Consider the following 25,693-nt stretch of genomic DNA (forward strand, 5'->3'; position numbering starts at 1 on the left):
GCCCAGCTGGTCGTTCTGGTTCAGAATTTGAGATAGTCATGAACTTGCAGCCCTCTGGGTTTTGAAGGACTGATGCCCACCAGAACTTGCAGCTGGAGACAGAGGACCACCGTTGAGCATTTAGAATGTGTGAGGGTTTTTTATTGTTTTCTCTGTAATGCTTTCACCTTAAGAATAAATGTGTTTGCTTAGAAAGATGTGTGTGGTGACTGGTGATTGCTGGTAATTACTCTGTTCACAGCCTCAGGAGAGGAAGCAAAGCAAAGCACAGATACAATTTAGAAAGTCTCACTTGCTGGGAATATCACAGTGTAGGCAAGGAACTCTGCAGCCTGGAAAAATCCCAGTCTGGAGGGAGAGAGACATGAGTCTCCACCCAAGAGAGGTGACAGATGATGATCTGGGAGCCTAGAGTGGATCCCTTGGTGGACCACAGAGGGGAAATACTGGTGCAGTTGCCCTGAACTGAGGGGTCCAGACAATCCAAAAGTTAAAGAAATGCTTTCACCAAACCAAAGGAAAAGACATTCTGGAGGGTCCCAAGTGCATGCCTTAAGCATCTGAACTGATATGTCGAATCCAATGAATAGGGGTGGCTGCTAGGAGGAAGGTGCTGGCTACTGCTGGACATGCATACATCAGTGTACTAAGGGAGCATATCTGGACTTCAGTAAAGCTTTTCATACAGGTTCTCATGAAATCCAGCATGGGAGCCTACTCTCTGGAGCTTCCTCGAACATTCCACTGTCATCACTGAGGTCACAGGAGAAAAGAGCAAATGTTATACAATGTTCTCCAAGTCCCAGACTGAGTTTGCCCAGATTCTTCCTCCTCCTGATTCTCTAGTCCCAGAATCCCACCACTCTCCCCCATCAAAACAGAGAAACCCTCTCCGATTAGAGATTTTAATTTATTGCCACAAAAATCTAGGAACGTTTTATTCTCATTATATCTATGTACATAAAGACAAACATATCATATTAGACACCATTGCCTGCTGGGGCATGCTTACTTCTCTGCTCCATTTCAGCAAACACAGGTCACTTGGATTTGATCAGAAATGCAGATTAAAGAGTAGACTTTTAGAAAGGAGGCACACAGGGAACCCACTAGAGAAGGAAATCTATATGATTCAGTTTTGCATTGGCCAGGGGTTGAACCTTGTCCCCATCCCTTTGAAATGCCTGTGAACATAATATTACTCCTTAAATGCCAGCCTGCTCAGTGCCTGCTGACATCTGTCCTTCCCAGGCTGGGAGGTGTCAAAAATCCAAAGGCACTGAGAACCATCCAGAAAGGTTTGGCCATAGCAGCCAGAAAGGAGTCCCAAACTTAGTTCAAGCTGCTTTATAATGCCACCTTCCAAATCAGGCCTTGACCTCTGACCTCAGGGTGTCCTATCAAGCAGGCCAGTTAGCTTTTTCCTCGTCATTTCATAGGCTAGGAAGAGGGCACCGTTGGAGGGGAGTGCGCGTATCACTGTGGGCATCAGTCCACAGTAAAGAGCCGTGAAACCTACAACACAAACACCACAATCAGGTGAGCTCACCAGGCCTGTGACAGACAAACAGAACATCCCCTACAGAGCCCACAACGGCCTCAGCTCGGTGAGATTCTCAACCAGAGCAAGATGTCAAGGGAAACGCTCTCAGGCAGAGAGACCAAACCTGGGGAATGCCCACAGCCCCTTTTCGAGTAGGGGAACCAGAGATTCCAAGGACAGAAGGGACCGTTGTGATCATCTCGTCTGACCTCCTGTGTGACAATTCCCAAAAATAATTCTTAGAGCCAATCCTTTACAGAAACATCCAATCTTGATTTAAAATTGTCAGTGATGAAGAATCGACCACCTTGGTAAGCTGTTCCAATGTTTAACTGACAAAATTTACACCTTATTTCCAGTCTGAATTTGTCTAACTTCAGCTTCCAAATGTTAGACCTTTCTCTGCTAGACTGAAGAGCACATTATCAAATATTTGTTCCCCATTTAGGTATTTATTAGACTGTAATCAAATCAGCCCTTAACGTCTTTGTTAAGATAAATAGATTGAGCTTATTGAGTCTTGAAAATTAATGTTAATAGTCCAGAAAACTCTTTAGCCAGCTCTTTCAAAATTCTTGGATGCAAATAATTTGGACCTGTTGATTTTAAAATGTCTAACTTTAGAGATGGATTCAGTGAATGAAGCTGTTTGTGTGTCACCTACCTTCTGTCCTCAAGATGTGAAGAAAGGAGAGCAGGAAGCCATCTTGCCGCCCTGCCATGGAAAGCACCTGGATCCGAGACTTCACTGAGTCAATGGGATAGACGGCCAGCCAGAAACAGGCCCCCCCCATCCCACCACTCACTGTTAGGGGAAGAGAACCTAAAATTCAACACAGGGAGAGAGACCTCAGTGTGGAAAAGGGGAAAGTCATTGGGGAACTCCCAGATCCTGCAGAGAAATGCGAGCAAAAGAAGAGAAAATGTGTGCAAGCAACCAGCAGCCCTGGGACTCAGGGAGGAGAGACCAGGCCAGGCACATGAATTACATGATTAGAGGCTGAAGAGACCTGTCTGGAGTTTAGCTTTTGTCTTGGGCACAGGGAGTGGAGGCAACAGTGCTAGGGGAGCCTGATAAGTGCTGATGCCTCACCAAAGAGGCACTGGGCTTCCCAGGTCTAATTTCTCCGAGGTGCTTTCCTGGCCTCCCTCACTGTCGTATCTGAGTGCCTCATGATCAATAGTGTATTATCCCCACACACTTCTGAGGTATTGTCCCCACTGTACAATGGTGATTGTGGCCCGAGAAACGAAATTACTTGCTCAGGGTCTCACAGGAACTCTGCAGCAGAGCAGGGATTTGAACTCAGATCTCTCAAGTCCTAGGGTAGCATCTTAATCGCTGAACCAGCCTTCCTCTTGAACCACTGGACAATTCGTCCATCCCAGGTCACTCCCAGAACCCTGCCCCCCACCTCCTCAGTCACCCCCTGGCTAGCCCCATATCCTTGCTCACCCCCCGTAGTTCCTCTAGCATACCATGCAGCAGCTCATTGGAAAGCCCAAGGGACGTGAGTGTCTGTGCGGATAAGCAGGGTTGTGTGTGGCTTGGCCTGGGAATGGCAGAAGGAGGGGGAAGAGAGCAGTGGGGGTGAAGCTCTTCTCTGGTGACCCGTGCACAAGTTCAGCCCGATGTCCCTCACAGCACTGCTTCCCTTCCAGGCCCCATTGCAAAGCTGCTCTCCTCCCATGTCCCCTCTCATAGAGCTTCATTCTTCCTGCACTCCCCAGGGGGGTTTTTATAGCTGCTTTCAACAACTACCAGGATGGAGCAACAATTACCAGGTCTGGCAGGGGAGCCCATGTCAAAGCACAGGGGAGGTATAAAGGGGGTGATACGTAACAACACAGATCGCTCTCCATGTGACTAGCTATCAGCATTGCTACCTATTTATTAAATATGCTTTGAGGTGCATATCTCATCAGTGCAAACCATAAAAAGCAAGGAAATCAGCAGTTACATCTTTCCACAACTCCTCAAGTTCACCTTCTTCTTTCCAACATCTGCAGCCCAGCCTCATCATGGGAATATATGTCATCCATACATCCAGCACTGAAACCCAGCGACCTCTGAGCTAGAGTCCGGTGTGGGACAATTTTTAATCCTGCTCCTGTCCCACCCCGCAGTACTCACTCCTACGCCCACCCACTCCCGCTATTATGGCAGCGGGTCCTGCGGGACCCATGGGATCCAGGTCCTGCTGCAGGGCTCTACTCTGAGGTGGAAGACCATAGATATTTAACAGCCCACAGCAACCCTTCAGCAAAGGACAGGAAGCAAAAACAACTCCTGTATCCATTTGATACAGTGCAATTCAGGGTAGCAGAAAAAATGGTTATTAAATTAAATTAAAATCAGAGGCTGCTGGGGGAGCGGGGGAGCAGGACAGCCGGGGGGGGGGGTGCAGAGGCTGCAGGGCGAGGCGGAGCAGGGCAGGTAGGGGCATAGAGGCTGCAGGGGCAGGGGGGCGCAGGGGCAGGCCAGGCGGGGGGCACAGAGGCTGCAGGGGCGTGGGGTGCAGTGTCCTCTTTTTTCAGTGTTGAAATATGGTAACCCTACCCCAGCCCCCCCAAGCATAGGGCTGAAAATTGCAGGGTATAGCCCTGAGATACTATGTCCAGCACCAATGCTCCGAGGTGACCTGTGACCAGGCCGAACGATAGGGACGAAGATGGCTGAGGAAAGAACAAGGTGGATCTGGGGAATTGACTGGGGCATTGCTCTCGAGTGCACCTTCAAAGCGAGCTTCTGGCCCCTGGCATGCTTCATTTGCCAGACTGGGCTGCGTGGGTGAGCGGGAGGAGGAAAGGCAGCGACGACCAACGCTTGTGTCTCGGTCCCTGCTCCTTGCAGACCCCTGATGAGGCTGCCAAGGCCTTGGTGACGGGGGCGGCCGGAACTGCTTCCGTGCAGACTGCGGCGTGTGCATTTCCAGCGAGTGAAGGGTGGCCTGAGTGTCCTTCAACCCATGCAGCCTTGCGTCAGTCTGCTCCGAAAATAGACCGTTCCCATTGAATCGTTCCCATCAAAAATAGACTGTTCCCTGGATCGAGGTCTGAATCTCGTGGGACAGGCCGGCGGTCTGAAGCCAGGAGTTGCACCTCATAACCACTGCCGACGGGACCACCGTGGCCGCCGAGTCGTACGCCCTCTGGGGAGAGCACCTAGCCACAGGGTGCTGAATTTCTGGGCCAAACCCTGCGGGAGGGACTCCTTGAAATTACGGAGGGAGTCCCATAAGTTAGAATTGTACCTGCGCACGAGGACCTGATGGTTCGCCACCCGGAATTGCAGACTGGCTGTTGAATAAATTTTTCTCCCAAAAAGGTCCAATCTTTTGGCCTCTTTATTTTGGGGAGTTGAGCTGGTGTGCCCCTGCTTATCCTTTTCGCTGTTCCACAGAGACAACCAGTGAGCCCGGAGGTGGGTGGGTATAAAGGTACTCAAACCCTTTGGCCAGGACAAAGTACTTCTTTTCGGCCCTTTTGGAGGAGGGAGGATGGACAACGGGGTTTGCCACAGGACCTTGGCAATTTTCAGAACCCCGTCATGCACTGGTTGTGCAGCATGGGCCGGGGTAGAGGCTGAGAGGACATTGAACAAGGTGTCGGCCTGCTCGGTCATCTCCTCCACCTCTAGGCTCAAGTTCTCAGCCACTTGTTGAAGCAGGGCCTGGTGTTCTTTACAATCGTCTGGCGGGCTAGCCCTCGAGGGTCCGGCGACCACCTCGTCTGTATGGCCAGGGGAGGCCCTGGGGCATCATCCTCCGTGGGGGAGGGAGGTTTTGGGGTGGGCGCTGATTCCTCTACCCTGACCTCTGCGCAAGTCTCATGCACCAAGCCTGGTGCCACCAGTGCTGCCAGCTGTTGCTCCGAGGCGGCGGAAGATGAGTGGTGCGAAGGGGGCATCGTCATCACTGGCACGCTCCACGCACTCCAATAAGGCCACTGTGCTGGCCACTGGCCATGCTGCCAAGGCAGTGCCGTTGATATTGACGTGGCCTCAGGTGCCCAATCGTGCCAGGGGGATCTGGGCGAGGGGCTGAACTGCCCTTTCATGTCAGAGGAACCCCCTTCCAGTGACCACGCGGGGCTGTCGACGCCTGTGTCTGCCTGCTGACCATCACCACTGGAGACCGGTGTTTGGAGTGGGAGGATCAGTGCCGGTATTGAGGGGACTGGGGCCAGGGGACCGGAATCATGACAGGGAGCGCTCTCATGGGACAGGTGACCGAGATCTGTGCTGAGAGGACAACTGGCGGGAGGGTGAACGGTGCTGGTAGAATGGAGACCAGCGCCTCCCCCTAGATGATCCACGTTGAGATGGTGGGGACTGGGACCACTTCCTGTGGCATGTGCGGTGCCAGCCCTGTGGGGCGGAGGCCACTGCTCTCTCAGCGCGGGGGAGCTTAAGAAGGCATCGATGCCACCAGGAGTTTGGGGCTCCTACCGCTCTCGGGAGTTGGTGGTGGATCCTTTAAGGGAATAAGGGCCCTGGCCGGGGAGGCATGTCCACGTGGCTCCGAAGTGGCCGGGCAGCCAGAACTGTGTCCTTTGCCCGATGTCCCATGGACTTTCTTGCCCAGTGCTGGGGAGCCGTGCTTCTTTGTTTTCTTTCTGGGCACTGGTGATGGGGAGTGGTGTCGGGTGGAGCCCGGTGACAGGGGTGTGCTGCGCACTGAGGCCGAGGTACTAGGCAAGTCTTGGTGGGACAGCTTGGAAGCCGAATGAAGGGCAGCCTCCATGAGGAGAGCCCGCAAACTAATATCCTGCTCTTTCTGAGTGCTGGGGCAAAAATTTTTACAATACAACACTTGTCTTTCACATGTGATTCCCCCAAACACTTGAGGCAGCTGCTGTGGGGGTCACTTACTGGCATAGGCCTGTTACAGTCCGCGCAGGGCTTAAACCCCAGAGAGGGGGCATGCCCCACCTGGGACTCTAACTTCTAACTCCTAACTACACTTAACAACTACTTAACACTAACTACTATAAACAACTATTTACAAGGCCCTAAGCCTCAAAGTCAGAAGTGACGAAACCGCCAGCCCTTGCTATGCAAGGAAAGGTGCTCTGACCAACCACCATGGGCGGTAGGAAGGAACTGAGAGGGCATAGGGTCGGTGGCGCCTGATATACCAACACATGAGCACAGCATTCAAGGGGGTGCCACAGCTGCCCCTACAGATACTGCAAAAGCAGAAATCTCCGACGACCACGCACATGGGCGCGCACACCTAGAATGGAATCGACATGAGCAACCACTCGAAGAAGAATATAAGTGACTGAGTTGGAATTTGGTCAGGACACCAGGGTTCGCACCCCAGTTCTTACCCCAAAAGTGCCAAATGATCTTCACTGAATCATGAATGATCAGAACCTCGGTGTCTCATCCGTCAGATGACACCTCATGTAAAAACGTAACTAGATACACATGGGAACCACTCTGCCACTAACCAACATATTGGGGCTCTGATTGGTTCAGAACCGACTCAGAAGAAAGAACATCTCCTGGATTACCCTGGAGTGATCAATCTCCAAGCAATACAACCTAGCTGGGGAGGGCTAATAAGATCATGGTCAGAGTTGGTATGGCTCAGTAATTCTACAGTTTGTGATCACTAGCACTGAGAATACCTAGAACTTTCAGAATATCAACCATCTCCACTACGTTGGTAAATACCAAGCCAAAAACAGCTTCTCCATGGTGACATCTGTCATGACAATGGAAACTGCTCACTGCCAGAGCCTGACTTCAGGAGAGACTATAGTGGATTAAAGCTGTGGTCAAGGTCCTGGAATCTGGAGAAGCTTCATTTCCTCAGGCAGAGTCATGCTGAGAGAATCTGATACACATGGAGGACTTACTTGGCCTGGTTTGGGAACCAGGATTTTATTAATAGGTGCACAGACTAGTCACAGACACGGAGTGTTTGGACTGCAACAAACAAACATTTTCCAGACAAGGCCCTAATGTTGTGAGCGTTTTGGGTAAAAGAACTCCTGGAATCCTGCAGGGTTGCCATGATGGTCAATGGCAAACCATGTATGAGGGAGGGACCTAAAACCCAAAGGAATCCAAGGGAAGATGGCTTTTGGTTACTTGTGTTTGTGTCTGTCTCTTTTCTTATTTTCCACTCTAAGTTGCAGGTCTAGTGGATGTCAGGCCCAATGAGGCTCAGCCTGTTGTGTCTCTGGGGTTTGACAATGTACCCAGCTGTGCTGAATGTGGTCCCTCCCTGCTTGCTTGATTGTTGATCCTGATGTAGGAGAGAAAGAAACTTCCCCATCAAACCGACCCTGCCTCCCGCTCCCCAGTCTTCAGCCTGGCTGAATGTTGATGGACAAGGGTGTTCCTGCCTGCCTGAGAGCAGGGCCAGTGCTACCATTAAGCCCCGGATGGTGTGGCTGATGTGATTAGGTCCTATGATGATGTCACTTGAATAGATATGTGGACAGAGTTGGCATCGGGCTTTGTTGCAAGGATAGGTTCCTGGGTCAGTGTTTTTGTTCAGTGATGTGTGGTTGCTGGTGAATATTTGCTTCAGGTTGGGAGGTTGTCTGTAAGCGAGGACAGGTCTGTCTCCCAAGATCTGTGAGACTGAGGGATCATCTTTCAGGATAGGTTGTAGATCTTTGATGATGCGCTGGAGTGGTTTTAGTTGGGGGCTGAAGGTGACAGCTAGTGGTGTTCTGTTATTTTCTTTGTTGGGCCTGTCAGGGGTGTGGATTTTTCACACCTCTGAGCAACATAATTATACCAAGCTAATTTCCTAGTGCAGACCAGGCCTGAGATGGCGTGGTGTGCTGGAGGGCTATGGGGGCTGCCGGCTGGCATGTTTGATCTGTGGGCAATCATAGACATTGCTGAACCTGATTAACATGCTAGCTACTTTTCATTCAGGCTAAATTGGAGAAGCAATTAAGCTCCTTTGTGGAGTAAGATAGCTGGAACAAAAGAATCACAGAATCATAGGACTGGATGGGACCTCGAGAGGTCATCTAGCCTAGTCCCCTTCACTCATGGCAGGACTAAGTATTATCTAGACCATCCCTGACAGGTGTTTGTCTAACCTGCTCTTAAAAATCTCCAATGATGGAGATTCCACAACTTCCCTAGGCAATTTATTCCAGTGCTTACCCACCCTGACAGTCAGGAAGTTTTTCCTAATTTCCAACCTAAACCGCCCTTGCTGCAATTTAAGCCCATTGCTTCTTGTCCTATCCTCAGAGGTTAAGAAGAACAATTCTCCCTTCTCCTTGTAAAACCTTTTATGTACTTGAAAGCCACCAGCGAAGGTGCTGGACCATGTAGGAAGGCCTGAACAAGAATTACTTCAGGGAAAATAAGAGGGGTTTCCCTTGGACTGATTGAAAATACAGAGATTGGGCCATTGATTGGTGGAGCTGTGTGTGTCGTCAGGAGAAAACCAGAGAAACACTGTTAGCATGACCCTGAGAGGGAGCAGAGAAAGAGCTTCTTTTGAGCATAGTACTCTGGAGAAACAGGATTGGGTTTCTGGGCAAAGAAAGTGCCACTTATTGTTTGTTCCTATTGTGTTCAGGGAAACATGACTTTCTGGGCAATCTTTGTAAATAAACAGGTTTGCACCAAAGAAATCCCTGACTTGTATAATCAATTTCTCCTCCTAATGAAAAAACTTGGTTAAGAACCTGCTTGGGCCAAGGGGCAATGCTATAAATAAAAAACTGGGGAGTTAAAATCTTCCAGGAGGGTTGGAACCTGGGATTGTGACATGTATGGGTTGCTTCTGAAGTTCCACATCTTCTCCTTCAAATTGATTTGGTGTCCATCTACTAGTACCTGGGACTCCCCCTTGTCCAGTCTGCATAAAGTGTTTCTGCTTCTGTCACCTGCCTGAAGCTCATAGCGCCGTAGCACAACACTACCCCTAGAGTGGTCAGAGCAGTATCGATATTGGTCACTACTTCATTGTGAAAACAACCAGATCCTAGTTCTATCCTTGCTCAAAATGATACAATTCCTTACCACTCCTCTGCAAAGGCCTTAAGGCTGAAACTCCCTTTATCTTGCCCACATCCAACTTTACTCACCCAGATCCTCCTTGCACTGACCAGCCTGGGTGAAAAAGCTTCTACTGACTTCATAGCCACCAAAGAAGAAGAAGTAGCCAGGTACCTCCCGTAGCCAAGTACTGGTCAGGCCCTGGAAAAATCCCAGCAGGCCCTCAGATTGAAAGATATTTTTCACAGTAGCCCAGGTAGAGCTGCAAGAGAGAACATAGGCAATGTACCCAAAAAAGGACCATCAGGGCCAGAATGAAAACTATCACACTCAGCATTACCTTTACCAACCCAGGACGATCAGTCAACCTAGAACCATGCCATATTACCCCAAATTCTCATTGAGAGTGAATCCCAGATTAGTTTTCTAGGCCAAACTGGGCGCACTCCAGCATGTCCTGCTAGAGGCGGAATTTGAGGTGGAAGGAAGAAAGGAGCAGGGGGACTTGGTTTAAACTCATGTATCTGAGTGGGCTCTGGTGTATCATCCACTGACCTCCCTTGCTCCCTTATCTGCAAATGTTCTCCACAAATTGTCCTTTGGAAACATGGGATTAATTTGGGACACAGGCACAAAAATGGGGGAGCTGGGTAGCCTGGCAACCACAGCAGCAATGATCTGCACTGTGCCATGGGAGAGATGTTGGCCGCCAGCTCAGCCACAATACAGTCTCCAGGAAGGAGAGGAGGATATTTGGTTGTGACAGAGCAGGGGTCGGCAACCCTTCAGAAGTGTAAAAAGCAACAAAGAGTCTTGTGGCACCTTATAGACTAACAGCTGTATTGGAGCATGAGCTTTCCTGGATGAATACCCACTTTGTCACATGCTACCCCTCTGATACTTGACCTTCAGAAGGGGTGTGCCGAGTCTTCATTTATTCACTCTAATTTAAGGTTTCGCGTGCCAGTCATACATTTTAACATTTTTAGAAGGTCTCTTTCTATAAGTCTATAATATAGAACTAAACTATTGTTGTATGTAAAGTAAATAAGGTTTTTAAAATGTTTAAGAAGCTTCATTTAAAATTAAATTAAAATGCTGAGCCCCCCGGACCAGTGGCCAGGACCCGGGCAGTGTAAGTGCCATTGAAAATCAGCTCGCGTGCCGCCTTTGGCACACGTGCCATAGGTTGCCTACCCCTGGATAGAGGAAGGCTTTGGGTATGCTGTGTCATGCAGACCCACAGGCAGCCAGTCTGGCCAGGAGGGACAGAAGGAAGCTGCAGGGCCCTGCCCAGTAAGCACTTCTGAAGGAATGTGTTTACATTGTCTGGGTTTAGCACCAAGCCAGCTCTAGTCAGCTGGGCAGTGTGACACCCTCATCTTCCTGGGCAAGAGGGAATTCAGACCCTCTGCCTCAGGCCTTGGCTACACTCACGGATTCACAGTGCTGCCTCAGCAGTGCTGTGAAGTGCGAGTGTAGTCGCGCCGCCAGCGCTGCGAGAGTTCTCTTGCAGCGCTGCAAGTACTCCACCTCTCCGAGGGGAATAGCTTGCAGAGCTGCAAGCGAGCATGCAGCGCTGCAGGCGCTGATTACGCTGGCGCTTTACAGCGCTGCACTCGCTGTGCTGGGGGTGGGGGGTGTTTTTTCACACCCCTGAGCGCAGCAAGTGCAGCGTTGTGAATTGCCAGTGTAGCCAAGGCCTTACTCACAAACCTTCCCCACCAGGGCTGTGTGTGACGTGTGTAATTCACCAAAGCCTGGCCTGCTTCCCAAGGCTGTGACGTACCTGTGACGTGCTAGTGCTGTTCGCCCGGTGACCTTCATCTCATGTAAGGCCTGCATGCGGCATTTCACCAGCTCCGCAGGGCACAGCACCATAGAGGAAAAGACAGAGGAGAACGAGCCGGCAAGTGCACTCTGCAGGTCGCTGGCACCATAGGGCGCGGGAACACAGATGTTAGAGCCAACGCTCACCCCCCACAGGCCCAGGCTCTGCAGAGGGCCGAGCAGAGGCCCTCATCACCACTACCCTAAAGGAGGAGCATGACCTGCCTCCCCAACTCTGACTATCCCCTTGCTCAGGGACGTCCCCACAGCCTTCTCCTGGGCTGTCACAGATGGAAAACGTGGGTGACTCGGCTTCCCAAAATGGCGTCACCCCGAATACTGCCCAAAGTGCCCCCAACCTGAGCCCCCCAGGGGGGCTTACAGCAGCCTTGCCATGCAGCCCCACCCCCTCTGGCGTCCCCATGCCGCACACCCGCAGGGCCAGGCCATACCTCAGCTCCACCACACTGCTCAGTCCAAACAGCTGCCTCACCAGCTGCTGACAGAAGCCATAGCAAGCGAAGAGCACTGCATTCTCTGCCACGTTAGCAAGCAGGGCTGGAGTGGTGCCCTGGTACAGCCCAGGCAGCCCTTCCTGCCGGTACGTCCGGACTGAGCAGTCAAAGAAACCCCGGTACATGGTGGGGAAGGTCTGCATCTTCACCTTGATTGTGTCAAAGGGCTGCCCGCTCACCACACATGCCACCCCGCCTGCAGAGACAAACCCACAGTTACCTCAGTGCCCCCCTTCGCCAATAGCTAAATCTCTGCATTAAGCATCTTCGCATAACTGTGTATCATTTTCATATGACTTTGTATTATGCATCTTCAGATAACCTTGTATTAAGTCTTTCCATCGATAACCTCTATTTTCATACAAATTTGTAGCAAGTCCTTTGATATAGGAACTTTGTATCAAATCCTTATATAGAAAATTTGTATTGAGCTTTGGTACACCTCTACCCCGATATAACGCTGTCCTTGGAAGACAAAAAATCTTACTGCGTTATAGGTGAAACCGCATTATATCGAACTTGCTTTGATCCACCAGAGTGTGCAGCCCCCCCTCCCCCGAGCACTGCTATACTGCGTTATATCGGGTTGCGTTATATCGGGGTAGAGGTATATAATGTTATAGCCCCTAAGGATAGTTAAGGTAGAAGAAAAATGTCTTTTCACTAGGAAGCAACAGAGGGTCCTGTGGCACCTTTAAGACTAGCAGAAGTATTGGGAGCATAAGCTTTCAGATGCAAGAAGTGAGGTTCTTACCCACGAAAGCTTATGCTCCCAATACTTCTGTTAGTCTTAAAGGTGCCACAGGACCCTCTGTTGCTTTTTACAGATTCAGACTAACACGGCTACCCCTCTGATACTTTTCACTAGGAGTAGAATAAGATCTCCCCCCCTTTTAATCAATTGCCTTGTTGAATGAATGAGGTGTGAATGAGTAAGGCGTGGAAGGCAAGCACCTCCAGACAGCTGCAACAGTTGGAGGGGATAGAAGCCAGACCCAAGAACAATAAAACTTGTCAAGTGGGCTCATTAAAGAAGATCAGACATATTGACGGACCTGGGAGTTAGAAGGGAGCACCTTCTTTTGAAAACACCCTCTTTGAAAATAAATGTGGCAGCATTAAGACAACACCCAGAAGGAAGCCCCACAGATGACCAACTGACACAGACACAGATTTTGCATCTGATATAGATTTGCATGAGAGGGAAGCTGCTATAAATGTGAGGTGTCTTGCAGAGGATCCCAGGTCTCGTCTTGTCAACATCGGAGCATCGATCCGGATCAACAGAAGCCTGGCTCCACCCCTTCCCCATCTAACTCACCTGGCCAGTGCAGTTAAGGGGAGCAACTAGTTGGTAACAACAACAAGATGGAGTTTGTGTGTGAGTGTAATATATCTCATATGCATATGATACAGTGTGGATTGATACATGTTCTACCAATAAATGTAGCGCTTTGCGTTATCCCCCCTGAAAAGATCCTGTGCGGTACGTTAAGTACGTTTGCCCCTGCCCCAGGGGTAAAGCCTCAGCACCTTAGTGCCAGCACCTCACCCCACCCCCGACGGGGCAAAGCCCCCAGGTACCTCAGTGCCCCCTTAACCCCCCCCCAGCACCTCACCCCCCCCCACAGGGCAAAGCCCCTGGGTACCTCAGTGCCAGTTCTTCACCCACCCCCAACGGGGCAAAGCCCCCAGGTACCTCAGTGTCAGTTCTTCACCCCACCCCCAACGGGGCAAAGCCCCCAGGTACCTCAGTGCCAGTTCTTCACCCCACCCCCGATGGGGCAAAGCCCCCGGGTACCTCAGGGTCAGGTGCTGGGGGTTGTAAGTCTCCTCCTCCCACAGCTGAGAGGCCCAGGATTGCAGGTGTCCTCTGAGCTAGAATTCCTCCCTCTGATAAGTTTTAACTTGCTCCTGAACCGCGGTCCTGTCTTATTTCAGGGATTCAAGTCCAAATCCTGCTGCCTTCCTGGCCTCACCCCACTTCCTGTTGGGGCCCTATCCATGCATTTGGCTCGGGGCTCCCCTTCTCCCCAGCCAGGTATCTTGCCCTTCTGAAGAACCCAGATATGCTCCCAAATGATTCTACCTGCCAATGCCCTCCGCCCCTTGCAGAGGATGGGCCCCGGCTCCAGACTCACCTGCTGCCCCTGCAGTGAGGTGAACCAGTGCCTGTACCAGTGGGTGGGACTTGGCTGCGTCTGCAGACATCTCAGCAAACTGGACCACGCTGGACCCTAGAGCAGGAACCAGGCTGCAAATCAACCCGCTCCCAGCTCAGTGATGCAGGGAGCAGGGCAGGCAGCAGAGAGCACAAGCAACAGGCTTCAGAGGTCACCCTGCTGCAGAACCATATTGCTCAAGTTTTCTTTGTCCCCTTGGGAATCCAACAGCAACTCAGAGATATCTGGGTATTTGGGGTGGAGGACCGGGTGTAGTCTTTGAAGAGGGATTCGAGTTAGGGGCATAGGGATTGGGAAGTTTGTGGGAGCTGTGAAGGAGGCTATTGTGGGTACTGGGAGAGTACAAGAGCTGTGGGGTATGGAGGCTATCAGGGAGGTTGTGGGGGACACAGGGACTGCGGGGATATGAGAGGGCTGTGGGCACAGAGGCTGGAGGGCGTGTAGGGCAGCTGGAGGGGGCACAGAGGTGGTGGGAGCTATTGGGGGGGGGAGCATTGGGGAGGCTGTGGGATGCAGGGGCTGTGGAGGGCATATGGACTGAGGCTACTAGGAAGGTTGGAGGGGGGCACAGGGCTGGTGGGAGGAAGCCTGGATGGGGGTGCAGGTCTGCATCATTGACCTGGGTCTGAGTGGCATGGAACCTCAGCATTGTTGGCAGCAACTGAGTCCTGCCTCAGCTACAAGGAGTGGATCAGGAAGTGGTATTGGGCAGAGAAGTAGCCAGGGGCCCCCTGGGCACAACTTGGGATTGCTGAGGGGTGCTGCACTTCCCTGGTGCAGCTTGGGGTGCTGGGGCAATGGGTGTGTGTAACGGGATATCAAGGCAGATGGTGTGTGTGGGGGGGTATCGGGGCAGAGGAGGGTAGTGGGAACCTGTGTAAAAGGGCAGCAGGACAGAGGGAGAGTGTGCAGCATTGGAGTGGGGCATTGAGGGGTTGTGAGCGTGTATGGGGTGTAGTGGGGCAGAGGGGGGTAGTGTGTCTGAGTGCGGGGGGTGGTGTTGGGGCAGAGGGTGGGTAGTGGGAGTATGTACAGAATGTAGTGGGGCAGAGGGTGTGTCATAACTATTAAGGGAAGGGTAACAGCCCTCCAGTGTACAATACTATAAAATCCCTCCTGGCCAGAGACTCCAAAATCCTTTTACTTGTAAAGGGTTAAGAAGCTCAGGTAACCTGGCTGACACCTGACCCAAAGGACCAATAAGGGGACAAGATACTTTCAAATCTTGGTGGGGGGAAGGCTTTTGTTTGTGCTCTTTGTTTTGGGGGTGGTTCGCTCTTGGGATTGAGAGGGACCAGCCATCAATCCAGGCTCTCCAAATCTTTCTGAACAAGTCTCTCATATTTCAAACTTGTAAGTAAACAGCCAGGCAAGGCGTGTTAGTTTTTCTCTTTGTTTTCTCAACTTGTAAATGTACCTTTTTGCTAGAGTGTTTATCTCTGTTTGCTGTAACTTTGAACCTAAGACTAGAGGGGATTCCTCTGAGCTCTTTAAGTTTGATTACCCTGTAAAGTTAGTTTCCATCCTGATTTTACAGAGATGATTTTTACCTTTTTCTTTAATTAAAAGCCTTCTTTTTAAGAACCTGATTGATTTTTCCTTGTTTTTAGATCCAAGGGGGTTGGATCTTGATCCACCAGGAGTCGGTGGGAGAAAGGAGGGGGATGGTTAATTTCTCCTTGTTTTAAGATCCAAGGGGTTTGGATCTGTATTCACCAGGGAATTGGTGAAGAATCTCTCAAGGCTACCCAGGGAAGGGAATTAGCATTTTGGGAGTGGTGGCAGTGGACCAGATCTAAGCTGGTAGTTAAGTTTAGAAGTTTTCATGCAGGCCCCCACATTTGTACCCTAAAGTTCAAAGTGGGGAAGCAGCCTTGACAGGGTGGATATTGGGAGTGTACGAGATGTAGTGGGGCAGAGGGTGGGTAGTGGGAGTGTGTACGGGGCGTAGCAGGGCAGAAGGGGGTAGTGTGAGTGCGGGGGGCGGGAGTGCATATGGGGTGAAGCGGGGCAGAGGGTGGGTAGCGGGAGTGTGTACGGGGTGTAGTGGGGCAAAGGGGGGTAGTGTGTCTGAGTGTGGGGGCTGGTGTTGAGGCAGAGGATGGGTAGTGGGAGTGTGTACGGGATGTGGGGCAGAGGGTGGGTAGTGGGAGAGTGTATGGGGTGTAGAGGGGGATAGCATGTGAGTGCAAGGGGGTATTGTGGTAGAGGTAGTGTGTGTTTGTGTGTGAAGATGGGGCAGTGGGCATGTGGGGGCAGGGGTATCAGGGTAGTGAAGAGGTATATAGTGGGGGATCCAGGCAGGAGCAGGGAGTGGAGATGTATTTAAAGGGTATCGGGGGAGTGCAGGGTTGTATAAAGAGGTAGCAGGACAACGGATGTGTGTGCGGGGGTGCATTGGGTAGAGTGGATAGTGGAGTTGTGGGTAAAGGGGTGTCAGGACAGTAGGGGGTACGGCAGGTATTGGCAGTCGGATGCATGTAAAAGGCTATCAGGGTACTGGAGGGATGTGTGGTGACTGGCTCCTTGGATACCTTTGAGGAGCAGTGGGCACTGTCCAGGGTTCTGTGCTCAGTGTCCCCTTCAGGTTCCCTAGTTTTGGCCCTTTGACCCTCACGCTTGTTCCTGTTTTTTTCCTTTGTTGTCTCCCAAATTTAGTTGAGTTCTGGGCTCAGTAGCTCCTCCCCAGGCTGGGGAAGGGGCTTTCAGTTGTGGGCGGGTTTACGCCACCTGCTTCCCAGCACCCAATAAGATACTCAGAAGAGATCAGTAAGTACAGGGCTCAAGGGAGAGACGTGTCCCTGAGGAGAAAAGTGGGGTCTGCACTAATCCTTCTAATACCTGCCCACATATGGTGAAATGGATACATTAAATCAGTGGGTGCATTCTCCCTGTCGGAGACTCACAGAGCTTTCCCTGCTCTCCCCAAGGTCTGGCCTGCACTTCACCGTGGGCTGCAGTGGGGGAGGTGTTTTTTTCTTAATGTCCCCATCCTTCCCCCTTCCACCCAAAAAAGTTCCAGGTATACTAACCCCTGAGAAGCAGGTTTGGGAACAGGGTGTGGGAATCTCGTGTATCTGTCACATTTCAAAGCTAGCAAGTTCAAAGTCCGTTAATGACATGAGTCTTTAACATTCTTTATCAATTTTGGTTTTAGATGAATTCCTACTGTGTTTTTAAAGCAAGAGGTACAACATCACGGGCCTGGTGACGTCTGACAACACCTTCGGCTGAGCAGAGCTGCAGGGCTATAGAGAGTTAATGACAAGGGTGCAAGCAGCCAGCTGTGTTACAGCTGCTGTCACTCCAGTGTACAGTGAGTGGTGTCTCAATGACCAAGGCTCATTGGGTGAGTATTGGGAGGACTCTGATCATTTCAGTCCATGCCCAAGATGAAATGGGAGTGATAACTAGACAGCGTGCAGTGAATGACTAGCCATGGTCATAGAAACACTGATGTGAAGAAGAGTCATTACAGGATAGAGACCCCGGAGCCAATACAGAGGCAGAACCATCAGTCCTGTCTGCCTCCTCTGAGTAATCATTCCAGGGAAAGAAAGCTCCACTGATGGAAAAGTAAGGGAAGTGCAGAACTAGGAGTAAGGAACAGGGAGACTAAATTATCTTCCCAGAATAGCTTCACAGTACAGTTGGGAACTTCTGCGGGGAGCAGTGTGGGTTGAAAGCCAGAACTGAATGAGCATGAATGCAGATATCAATGAATGCAAGTAAATCACACAAAGGGAACCAGAGATTAGAATATTGCAGGGCTCGCACAATCTATTTCCCATTAATGATTGGAAAGTTTCCCGGGTGAATGGGGGACTAAAATTAATTGGTTTAGGCAGGAGTTCACTTTGAGGCACCCGGCTTCAGGGACCATCTCTGCACTGGCCTCTAGGGCAGTAGTTGCCCCAGTCAGGGAGTTGTCATGGGGTGGACCATACCTCAATGTGCAAATTGTTTTATGGACATCTCCCTTCCCTCTAGTGATGCAATATTATCCCTGAGGATAACTGCTGACATGGAAGAGTGATATTAGGACAGTATTTAATGTGTTTTAGATTCTTTGAATGTGATTTGACATCTGGAGAAAAGGAGGTAAGCCAGTATCATGTGGCTAGCCAGCATTCTGCAAACCAATTTGCAAACCATTAGCCTAGGTGATCTAATGTGAACGCCTGACCTACGTGATCCACCTCTGATTTCTAATTCCAGAATTGACCAATAAAAACATGTAGTTACTTTCTTAGGCACTTGCCCAACCTATAACCTGACACCCAGATTCTGGTGGCTTTGGACTCTATCCTAAAGCTGGGCTAAGGATTGTTAGGCTCCATATTTTCTTTTCCTTGGAACTGTAAGAATAAGGACCCATTCCCCTAGAGCATAATCGCTATCAACACTTCCCTGCTCTGATTCACTCTTTCTTCTATAGGTGGCTCCCTCTGTGTACAGAGAAGAGATTAATTTCTACACCCTAGACACCAAGCAGAAAAATTAGTGTTTTGGCTTCCCTCTGTGGTGGCACTGTTTAGACCTGCCTGCCTGTGAGCATGATGCTAAGGCATAGGGAGCGGATTATCTAAACACAGCCAGACTAGGAATACAGAACATAGGAAGAGGCATTCTGGCTCAGAACTTCTGTCTCTCTAGTGCAGTGTCCGGTCTCTGACATTTGCCAGCACCACATGTTTCAGAAGAAAGTGTAAAAAATGAAGTTTACTTACCTGTAACCGAGGTTCTTTGTGCATCCTCTGCATATTCCCACTCCTGGGATGTGCCAACCAGTGCAGCCTGAACAGTAAAATTCTACTAGCAATAGCTGTTGGAGCATCCACGCAACTGCCTCCTTACCTCTCCCACACCCCTGAACTCTGGTCATTCTAGGGCAACGGTTTAGAAAGGAGCATGCCGCTCCACTGCCTCAATTCCATCCCCCAGGATCCCAAGTTCTTTGATAAGCAGGACTTCAAGGTAGTGTGGAAAGATGGGCAGGGAATGTGAATATGCAGAGTCTGTTTTGAAGAACCTCGGTTACAGGGAAGTAACCTTAACTTCTTCTTTTGAGTGTCCTATGCATATTTCCACTCATGGGTCAGATTAATAAGCAGTACTGTGACCCAGGATAATGGGAGCTGGAGTTCTAGTTAAACAAGGAGTACACGAATGCCCTGTCAAACTTTGCATCCGATCTAGATTGCAGGTCTACAGAATAAGGTTTAGTAAAAGTTGAACAGAACACCAGGTTGCTGCTCTACATCTCTCTAACAGGGGAACATGTCTAGATAAAGCCATGCAAGATGCCTTTGATCTAATTGAATGAGTTCTGATGCCCTGTGGAATGGATAATCCCGACAATTTATAAGCTTCATAAATACCTAATCTACAGGGAGTCTGTACAGAAATAGCTTTCCTTTGTTTTTTGGTCCATGAGCTATAAACAGCCTTGAAGACGGTCTAAACTGTTTAGTCCTGTCTAACTAAAAAGATAATACTCTTCTCACATCTAATGTGTGTAATTTAGCTTCTCTATCTGGAGTATGGGATTTGAGGAAAAATTATAGATTGATATGTGAAAATCAGAGACAATTTTTGGTAAGAACTTAGAATGAGTGCAAAGAACATCTTTATCCTTATGAAACACAGTAAATGGTGGATCAGCCATTAATGAATGCAATTCACATGCATCTTATGGAAGTGATTGCTATCAAAAATACTATTTTTACAGATAAACAAAATAACAACAGCTCTCCAGAGGTTCAAAGGGAGGTCTCATTACTTGTGCTAGTACTACATTAAGATCCCAGAAGGTATAGGAGTTCTTATTGAAGGATACAAATTATTAGAGCCATTTATAAAACTCTTAACTGTATCATTAGTACAAACTGATTTTCCCTCTGCAGATACATGATATGCTGATATGTCCGAGGGTACATCTACGCTACCCGCCAGATCGGCGGGTAGCGATCAATCTATCGGGGATTGATTTATCACGTGTAGTGTAGACGTGATAAATCGATCCCTGATCGCTCTCCCGTCGACTGATGAACTCCAGCTTGGCGAAAGGTGGAAGCAAAGTCGACAGGGGAGCCGAGGCCATCGATCCAGCGCCACGAGGACACGAAGTAAGTAATTCTAAGTCGATCTAAGATACGTCGACTTCAGCTATGCTATTCTCGTAGCTGAAGTTACATATCTTAGATCGATCCTCACCCCCCCAGTGTAGACCAGGCCCGAGAGATTAACCTTAACTGAAGATAATGAAAGAGGTGTCTTCTTAAGATACAATAAATACTCTAATATATAATTAATTGTTGCCATATACAAATCCACATTACACATGGAAATCCACAATACAAACCTTTCCATTTAAGACTATAGCATTTCTGTGTGGGTTCTTTTCTAGAATATAACTGTAAATGCTGTACTTCTAATTAAAGGCTTTCTTCTAGTCTAGCTAAAGGTCTACTCCCCATGCAGTCCAGAGAAGGGATCAAAGGTCTAGATGATTGACTTTCCCTGTTTGTTGTGACAAGTCTGACATCAGTGGACAGATGTATCAAATCTGGATACCACTATTGTCTAGGCCATAATGGTGCCATTAAAATCACCCAGGCTTTGTCCTGTCTTAACTTATCATTCTTTGAATAAGAGGATAGTGGGGGGAGCATACATTAAACCCTGATCCCACTGTATTAGAAAGCATCCGATATTGATTCCTTGCCTCTGTCTGCCCTGGAACAATATCTCTAGCATTTCCTGTTGCTGCAATGGTGTTGTGTTCCCCTGCTATGTGAATAGCTACTGGATGACTATCACATTCCATGCAAAGACTCTTGGTCTCTCTGCATAATTTCACAGAGTAAGTGCCCATTTGCTTGTTTAGATATGACATTGTCATAGTCTGTTACTACCTGAAACTGCTTTGTTTCTGAGTTGAGGTAGAAAAGACCTAAGGGCTAGTCCGACTGTCTCCATTTTAAAATACTGATGTGTAAGTTCCTTTTCTTTGGTGACCAATGATCTCTGACCAACATTTTTATGTTCAGATAGGCTCCCCATCCTAGGGTAGATGCATGTATTACTGCCAGTGTAGGGGGATTGAAAAGAACACCTTTTATTGCATTATGATGGTCTGCCCAACACATTAATGATGTTATGGAATTAATATTTTTCAATGCATGCTGTTTAAATCTGATTTGTAATTCTTTGGTAATCACTGCTGAAGATTCTCTCATCTGGAGACGAGCATAAGGAATCAGTGCTGTGGTTGATGCAGCAGACCTAGCAACCAAAAGAAGAAAAGAATCGATTGTCTTGGTAACTGGGGGTGGTGATGTATATCTCTTTTTATTTTGACATCTCTCTCCTCTTGGAGAAAAGCTCTCCCCACAATTGAATCCAATATGGTTCCTACAAAAAGAATCCTTTGACTATGGTTTAGGCATGACTTTTCCCCAATTTATATATAATCCCAGGCTGACAGTGAACATACTTGACTTACATGTAGTAAGAGCTGTTCCCTGGATGATGCTTTTGTTAACCCATTGTCTAGGTACATCTATACATACACCCCCTGCCTTCTTAGATATGCTGCCACAACAGACAGGCATTTTGTAAACACCATGGGTGCTGTGGACAACCTAAAAAGGAGGACCTTGTACTGAAAATAGTCCTCTCCAGTAATGAAACACAGGTACTTCCGCTGACATGGTTTTATAGAAATGTGGATGTATGCACCTTCTAAGTCCAGACCTTCGAACTAATCCTAGAGGGAAAGAGAAGGTATTATAGAAGTTAAATACAACATGCAGAAGTGAAATTTCTTTCTACAAGTGTTCGAACTCCTTCAATCCAAAGGTCCCTCATTGTTTTGGGGAATTAGAAAATAATGCACGTAAAACCTCTTCCCTCTGTGATCTTGTAGAACTACTTCTATTGCATCTAATTAGTAAAGACAGAACCTCCTTTTTTCAACAAATTGAGATAACTTTGATCTCTGTCAGATATGAAGTAAGGTGGTTGCTGAGGGAAAGGTTTTGAACTGAATTGCATAACTGCATGAAATAACTTCTAATATTCATCTGTCCAATATTATTAACTCCCACTGGTAATAAAAAAAAGGACAAGCAGTCCCCAAACTGTGCATAAATAAAGTCCAAAGGGACTGGTTTGAAGCTCTGTATCCTTATGTCAGATTTGATGTCTTGGAGGAACCACAGAAGACAAAGATGACAAAACCTTCCCTTTATTATTGCAAGGTTTAAATTTCTTCCTCTATTGTAGCGGGTGTTGTGGGGTATAATGTTGAGGTTGGCAATGATATAGCGTTCTCTGAGAATTGTAATGAAGTGAAGGAAATGAAGAAGGAGGGTATTGCCTATGATACTTGGGTAATGCAGTCAAATACAGCCTCTTCTCTGTATTAAGGAAACCCTGGCAGTAGATCTTATATTGTTCCTCTTTTCTAGTACATCATCAGTCTGAATACTAAACAGACCTTCTCCTTCAAATGGACGGTCCTCAATCCTCCTTTTTATCTCGAGAAGGAGTCTCAACAATCTTACCCATCCATGTCTCCTTAGTGAGCCAAAGCTACAGAACTTGCTGAAGTATCTTAGGAGTCAAAAGCCACTCTCAACTGTTGCTTAACAACATTCTCTCCTTCAGTCAAAATGGCATTTGATAACTTTGTGTGTTCCTCTGGGAGCACATTAAGGAAAGAGGGCTTTTTGCTCTAGAGATGGTATTGGTACCTCGTTTTGACAACGTCATTAGTTGAATATGCGCATGTTTAATGTAGCTGAAGAAAATATTTATTTCCCTAATGCCCCAGCCTCTTCCTTTCCTTATTCAATGGAGCATAGTGAGCTTGGGCACCTTTTAATCTATAAAGTGCCACTTCAGCCACCAACAAATTAGGAGATGGATGGGTATGAAACACAGCAAGTCATTCTTGAGGGAACGGATATAATTTGTCTGCCTTCTTAGACAGGCTAAGTGGTTGAGGGAGTTTTCCAGCCTATCTTTGCTGACTGAAGCAATCCCTCTAACAAGAGAAGTATGACTTGTTGACTAGCCGCTGCCCCTCAAATTTTGAAGATGCTGTGGAGCAATCATCGCATTCTAACAGAAGGAATATGTAACATTTTTGACATTCAAACTCATGAAAGGCTACAATATCTTCCGCTGGTGATGATACTGAGATGTCCTCTACATTTTCATCCAGAGAAGGCGCATCCCTTAATTCTGAATCTTCCAGCTCCCGTTCCTCCTCCTCGGATAATATTTCATCTATTTCCATATATAACTTGTTCTGAGTAAGCTACATTGGCTGGTCCTTATCCCTTAGATGTGACAATTGAATGTCCTCCTCATACTGTCTTGCTGAAGGTCTGACCCCATATGTTGGTCCTTCCTGATAAGATGCCAGAAATGGCCAGTGAGACCACTTTGCCCAGGGAGGTACCTGCCACTTGGGTCAAAACCCCACTGATGGATCTGGCTGGAAATACCTCTATGCCCGGGGATCCAGTGAGGCTGCAGTGAACTGATTACAATAATTTTTTCCTGGTTCTAACCTGCGATCTGCATTGCTCTTCTGGCCCCAATCCATTTGCAGCTCAGGTGGGAACAGAGACAATAACCTTATTGAAAAAGGAGAGCACAGAGAAGCTCTTCTCCAGGGGTCCTGAAGAGGTCTAGGAGAAGACAGCAGCACAGGGCTCCTGACCCTTTCCTCTTCTTTGCTGTCTCTCAGAGAAGCAGTCGGCCTGACTGGGTGTAGTATCTCATGTGACGTGTCCTGAGACGCAGTACTGACTCAACTGTCAACAGAGCCATAGATGGAGTTGCCTGATGAATTACTCCTTTAATTGTAATGCTATGCGGTGGCATGCTAGTTAGCAAACCTTCTTCAGTTCTCTTAATTGGATCCTTAGATCTCACCTCAGGACAGGCTCCTCCGGATCGGATATTGTTGGATCCACGGATGACTCCTAACTCTGCACTGAAATCTTGAATCAAAGCCTGGCTCCGTTATGAGATTCTATTCCGGTAAGTCCTTATCCCTCCGAGTAGCTCTTTGTAATGAGGCCGACCCCAATGAGGGCTGCACATTTTTCCTCGGTACTGCAACAAAGTCTCTCTGAACCCGGACAGCTCTGGAAACACAGGCTGTCACTGATCCAGATTCTCTATTCTTTGTCGGACCCTTAGCTCTCTTGGATCCTGCGTCTGACACAGAAGCAGAATCTTGCTTCTCCCTGGCTTATTTGGTTAGAGGCGGAGCTGAAGCTGGTCTCTGAGAACTGGCCACCGCCATCAGTGCTTCTTGCAATGGAATTGCCTGGAACCAGTTTTGTCCCTCTTTGCCCTTGTGGCAAATGTTGAGCAGATCAGACATTTAGAGGGAGAATGCCCTTCTTCAAAACATGCCAAGCATCTGGCATGTGCATCTGACACTGGAAATACTGCTGGGCATGAGCTACACCTTTTGAAACTAGACTCCTTAGCCTTCTGATCCAGCATGTTATACTTTAACTAATTAGCTCTAAATAAACCATGTACTTACAGAACAACTACCCACCTAATACAGATCCATAAGGATCCTACAGCAACCATGTAACCATCCAGCTGGTCACAGCTGAAGGAACTGAGGCAGTGGAGTGCTTCTTTTTAAATTCTTGCCCTAGAAAATTCAGAGAGTTTGGGCGGGGGGGGGGGGGGGGGTAGAGGGGAAGAGGCCAAGGGAGGCGGGTGGATGCTCCAATGGCTATGGCTAGTAAAATTTTGCCGTTCAGATTGCACTGGTCGGCGATCCCATTGAGTGGGACTATGCAGAGGACACTTGAAGAAAGAACTCTTGACCATGGTAATTATGGAATAGCTAGTCCATAGGAGAATTTTCTTCTTAATTCCAGGTAGCTAGTGGTGGGTTTATAACTCTTACACGTTTTTATCCTAACGCAATTGTGGATATTCTTATTATTCATGTAAATGTTTAACTTTTTAAAATTCTGCTAAGCACTTGGCCTCTATTATATTATAGTAATGAGTTCCATAGGGTAGGCGGTGGGTGTTTTTTTTTTTTTTTTTTTAACGGTTTCTTTCCATTACTTCTAAATTTGTTGCCTTTTAATTCCTTGTTCTTCACCTTGAGTAAGTAAAATAAGGAGCTCACTACTGAACTTTGCTAAAATAATGAATTGTGTATGTGTTTGTCATGTCCCCTTACATTCATCTTCTCCCTAAACTAAACAGTCCTAATCTTCTCAATCTTTCTACATAGAGGTTTTTCACACCTCTAATCTTATAGACTAGATGTAAACATGCAGAGATGGGATGATCAGAGGTGAATTCAGTTTTCAAAGTCAGAGTATGTCATTCGTTTATATAACGACATTATACTATTTTTTTTTATACCTTTCTTAATGCAACCTAACATCATCCTTGCTTTGTTGACCTGGAACTAGAAAAATCTGACTAAAATTGAAGTCTCCTGACACCATCTTGCACCTCAAAAAATTCTGTGCTATTAAAACACATCAGTACTAGCTTTTCCTGGCCTGGCATTTCTCTTACATTTTCCTTTTCACTGCATTTGACTCAGGTGACTATTCCTTTCCTTGTT

General features: G+C 48.1%; 2 protein-coding genes across 2 annotated transcripts in view; both read right to left on the reverse strand.

Moving 5' to 3' along the window:
- Positions 1-896: 896 nt before the first annotated feature.
- LOC128843602 (mitochondrial ornithine transporter 1-like) lies at positions 897-14,925 on the reverse strand. Its single transcript, XM_054040549.1, has 6 exons — positions 14,017-14,925; positions 11,813-12,071; positions 11,320-11,460; positions 9,620-9,792; positions 2,208-2,366; positions 897-1,515 (listed from the first exon to the last, which is right to left on the reverse strand). The coding sequence occupies exons 1-6, from the start codon at positions 14,084-14,086 to the stop codon at positions 1,388-1,390; spliced, it is 930 nt and encodes a 309-aa protein (XP_053896524.1). The 5' UTR covers positions 14,087-14,925; the 3' UTR covers positions 897-1,387.
- A 6,229-nt stretch (positions 14,926-21,154) lies between these two features.
- Positions 21,155-25,693, reverse strand: part of NONO (non-POU domain containing octamer binding) — a 46,603-nt gene continuing 42,064 nt past the window's right edge. The window contains exon 11 of the mRNA XM_054040088.1: positions 21,155-21,345. Coding sequence (XP_053896063.1) covers positions 21,250-21,345 — 96 coding nt within the window. The 3' untranslated portion in view covers positions 21,155-21,249. The remainder of the gene's footprint in view (positions 21,346-25,693) is intronic.

This window comes from Malaclemys terrapin, chromosome 9 (assembly GCF_027887155.1).
Source record: "Malaclemys terrapin pileata isolate rMalTer1 chromosome 9, rMalTer1.hap1, whole genome shotgun sequence".
Lineage (NCBI taxonomy): Eukaryota > Metazoa > Chordata > Testudines > Emydidae > Malaclemys > Malaclemys terrapin.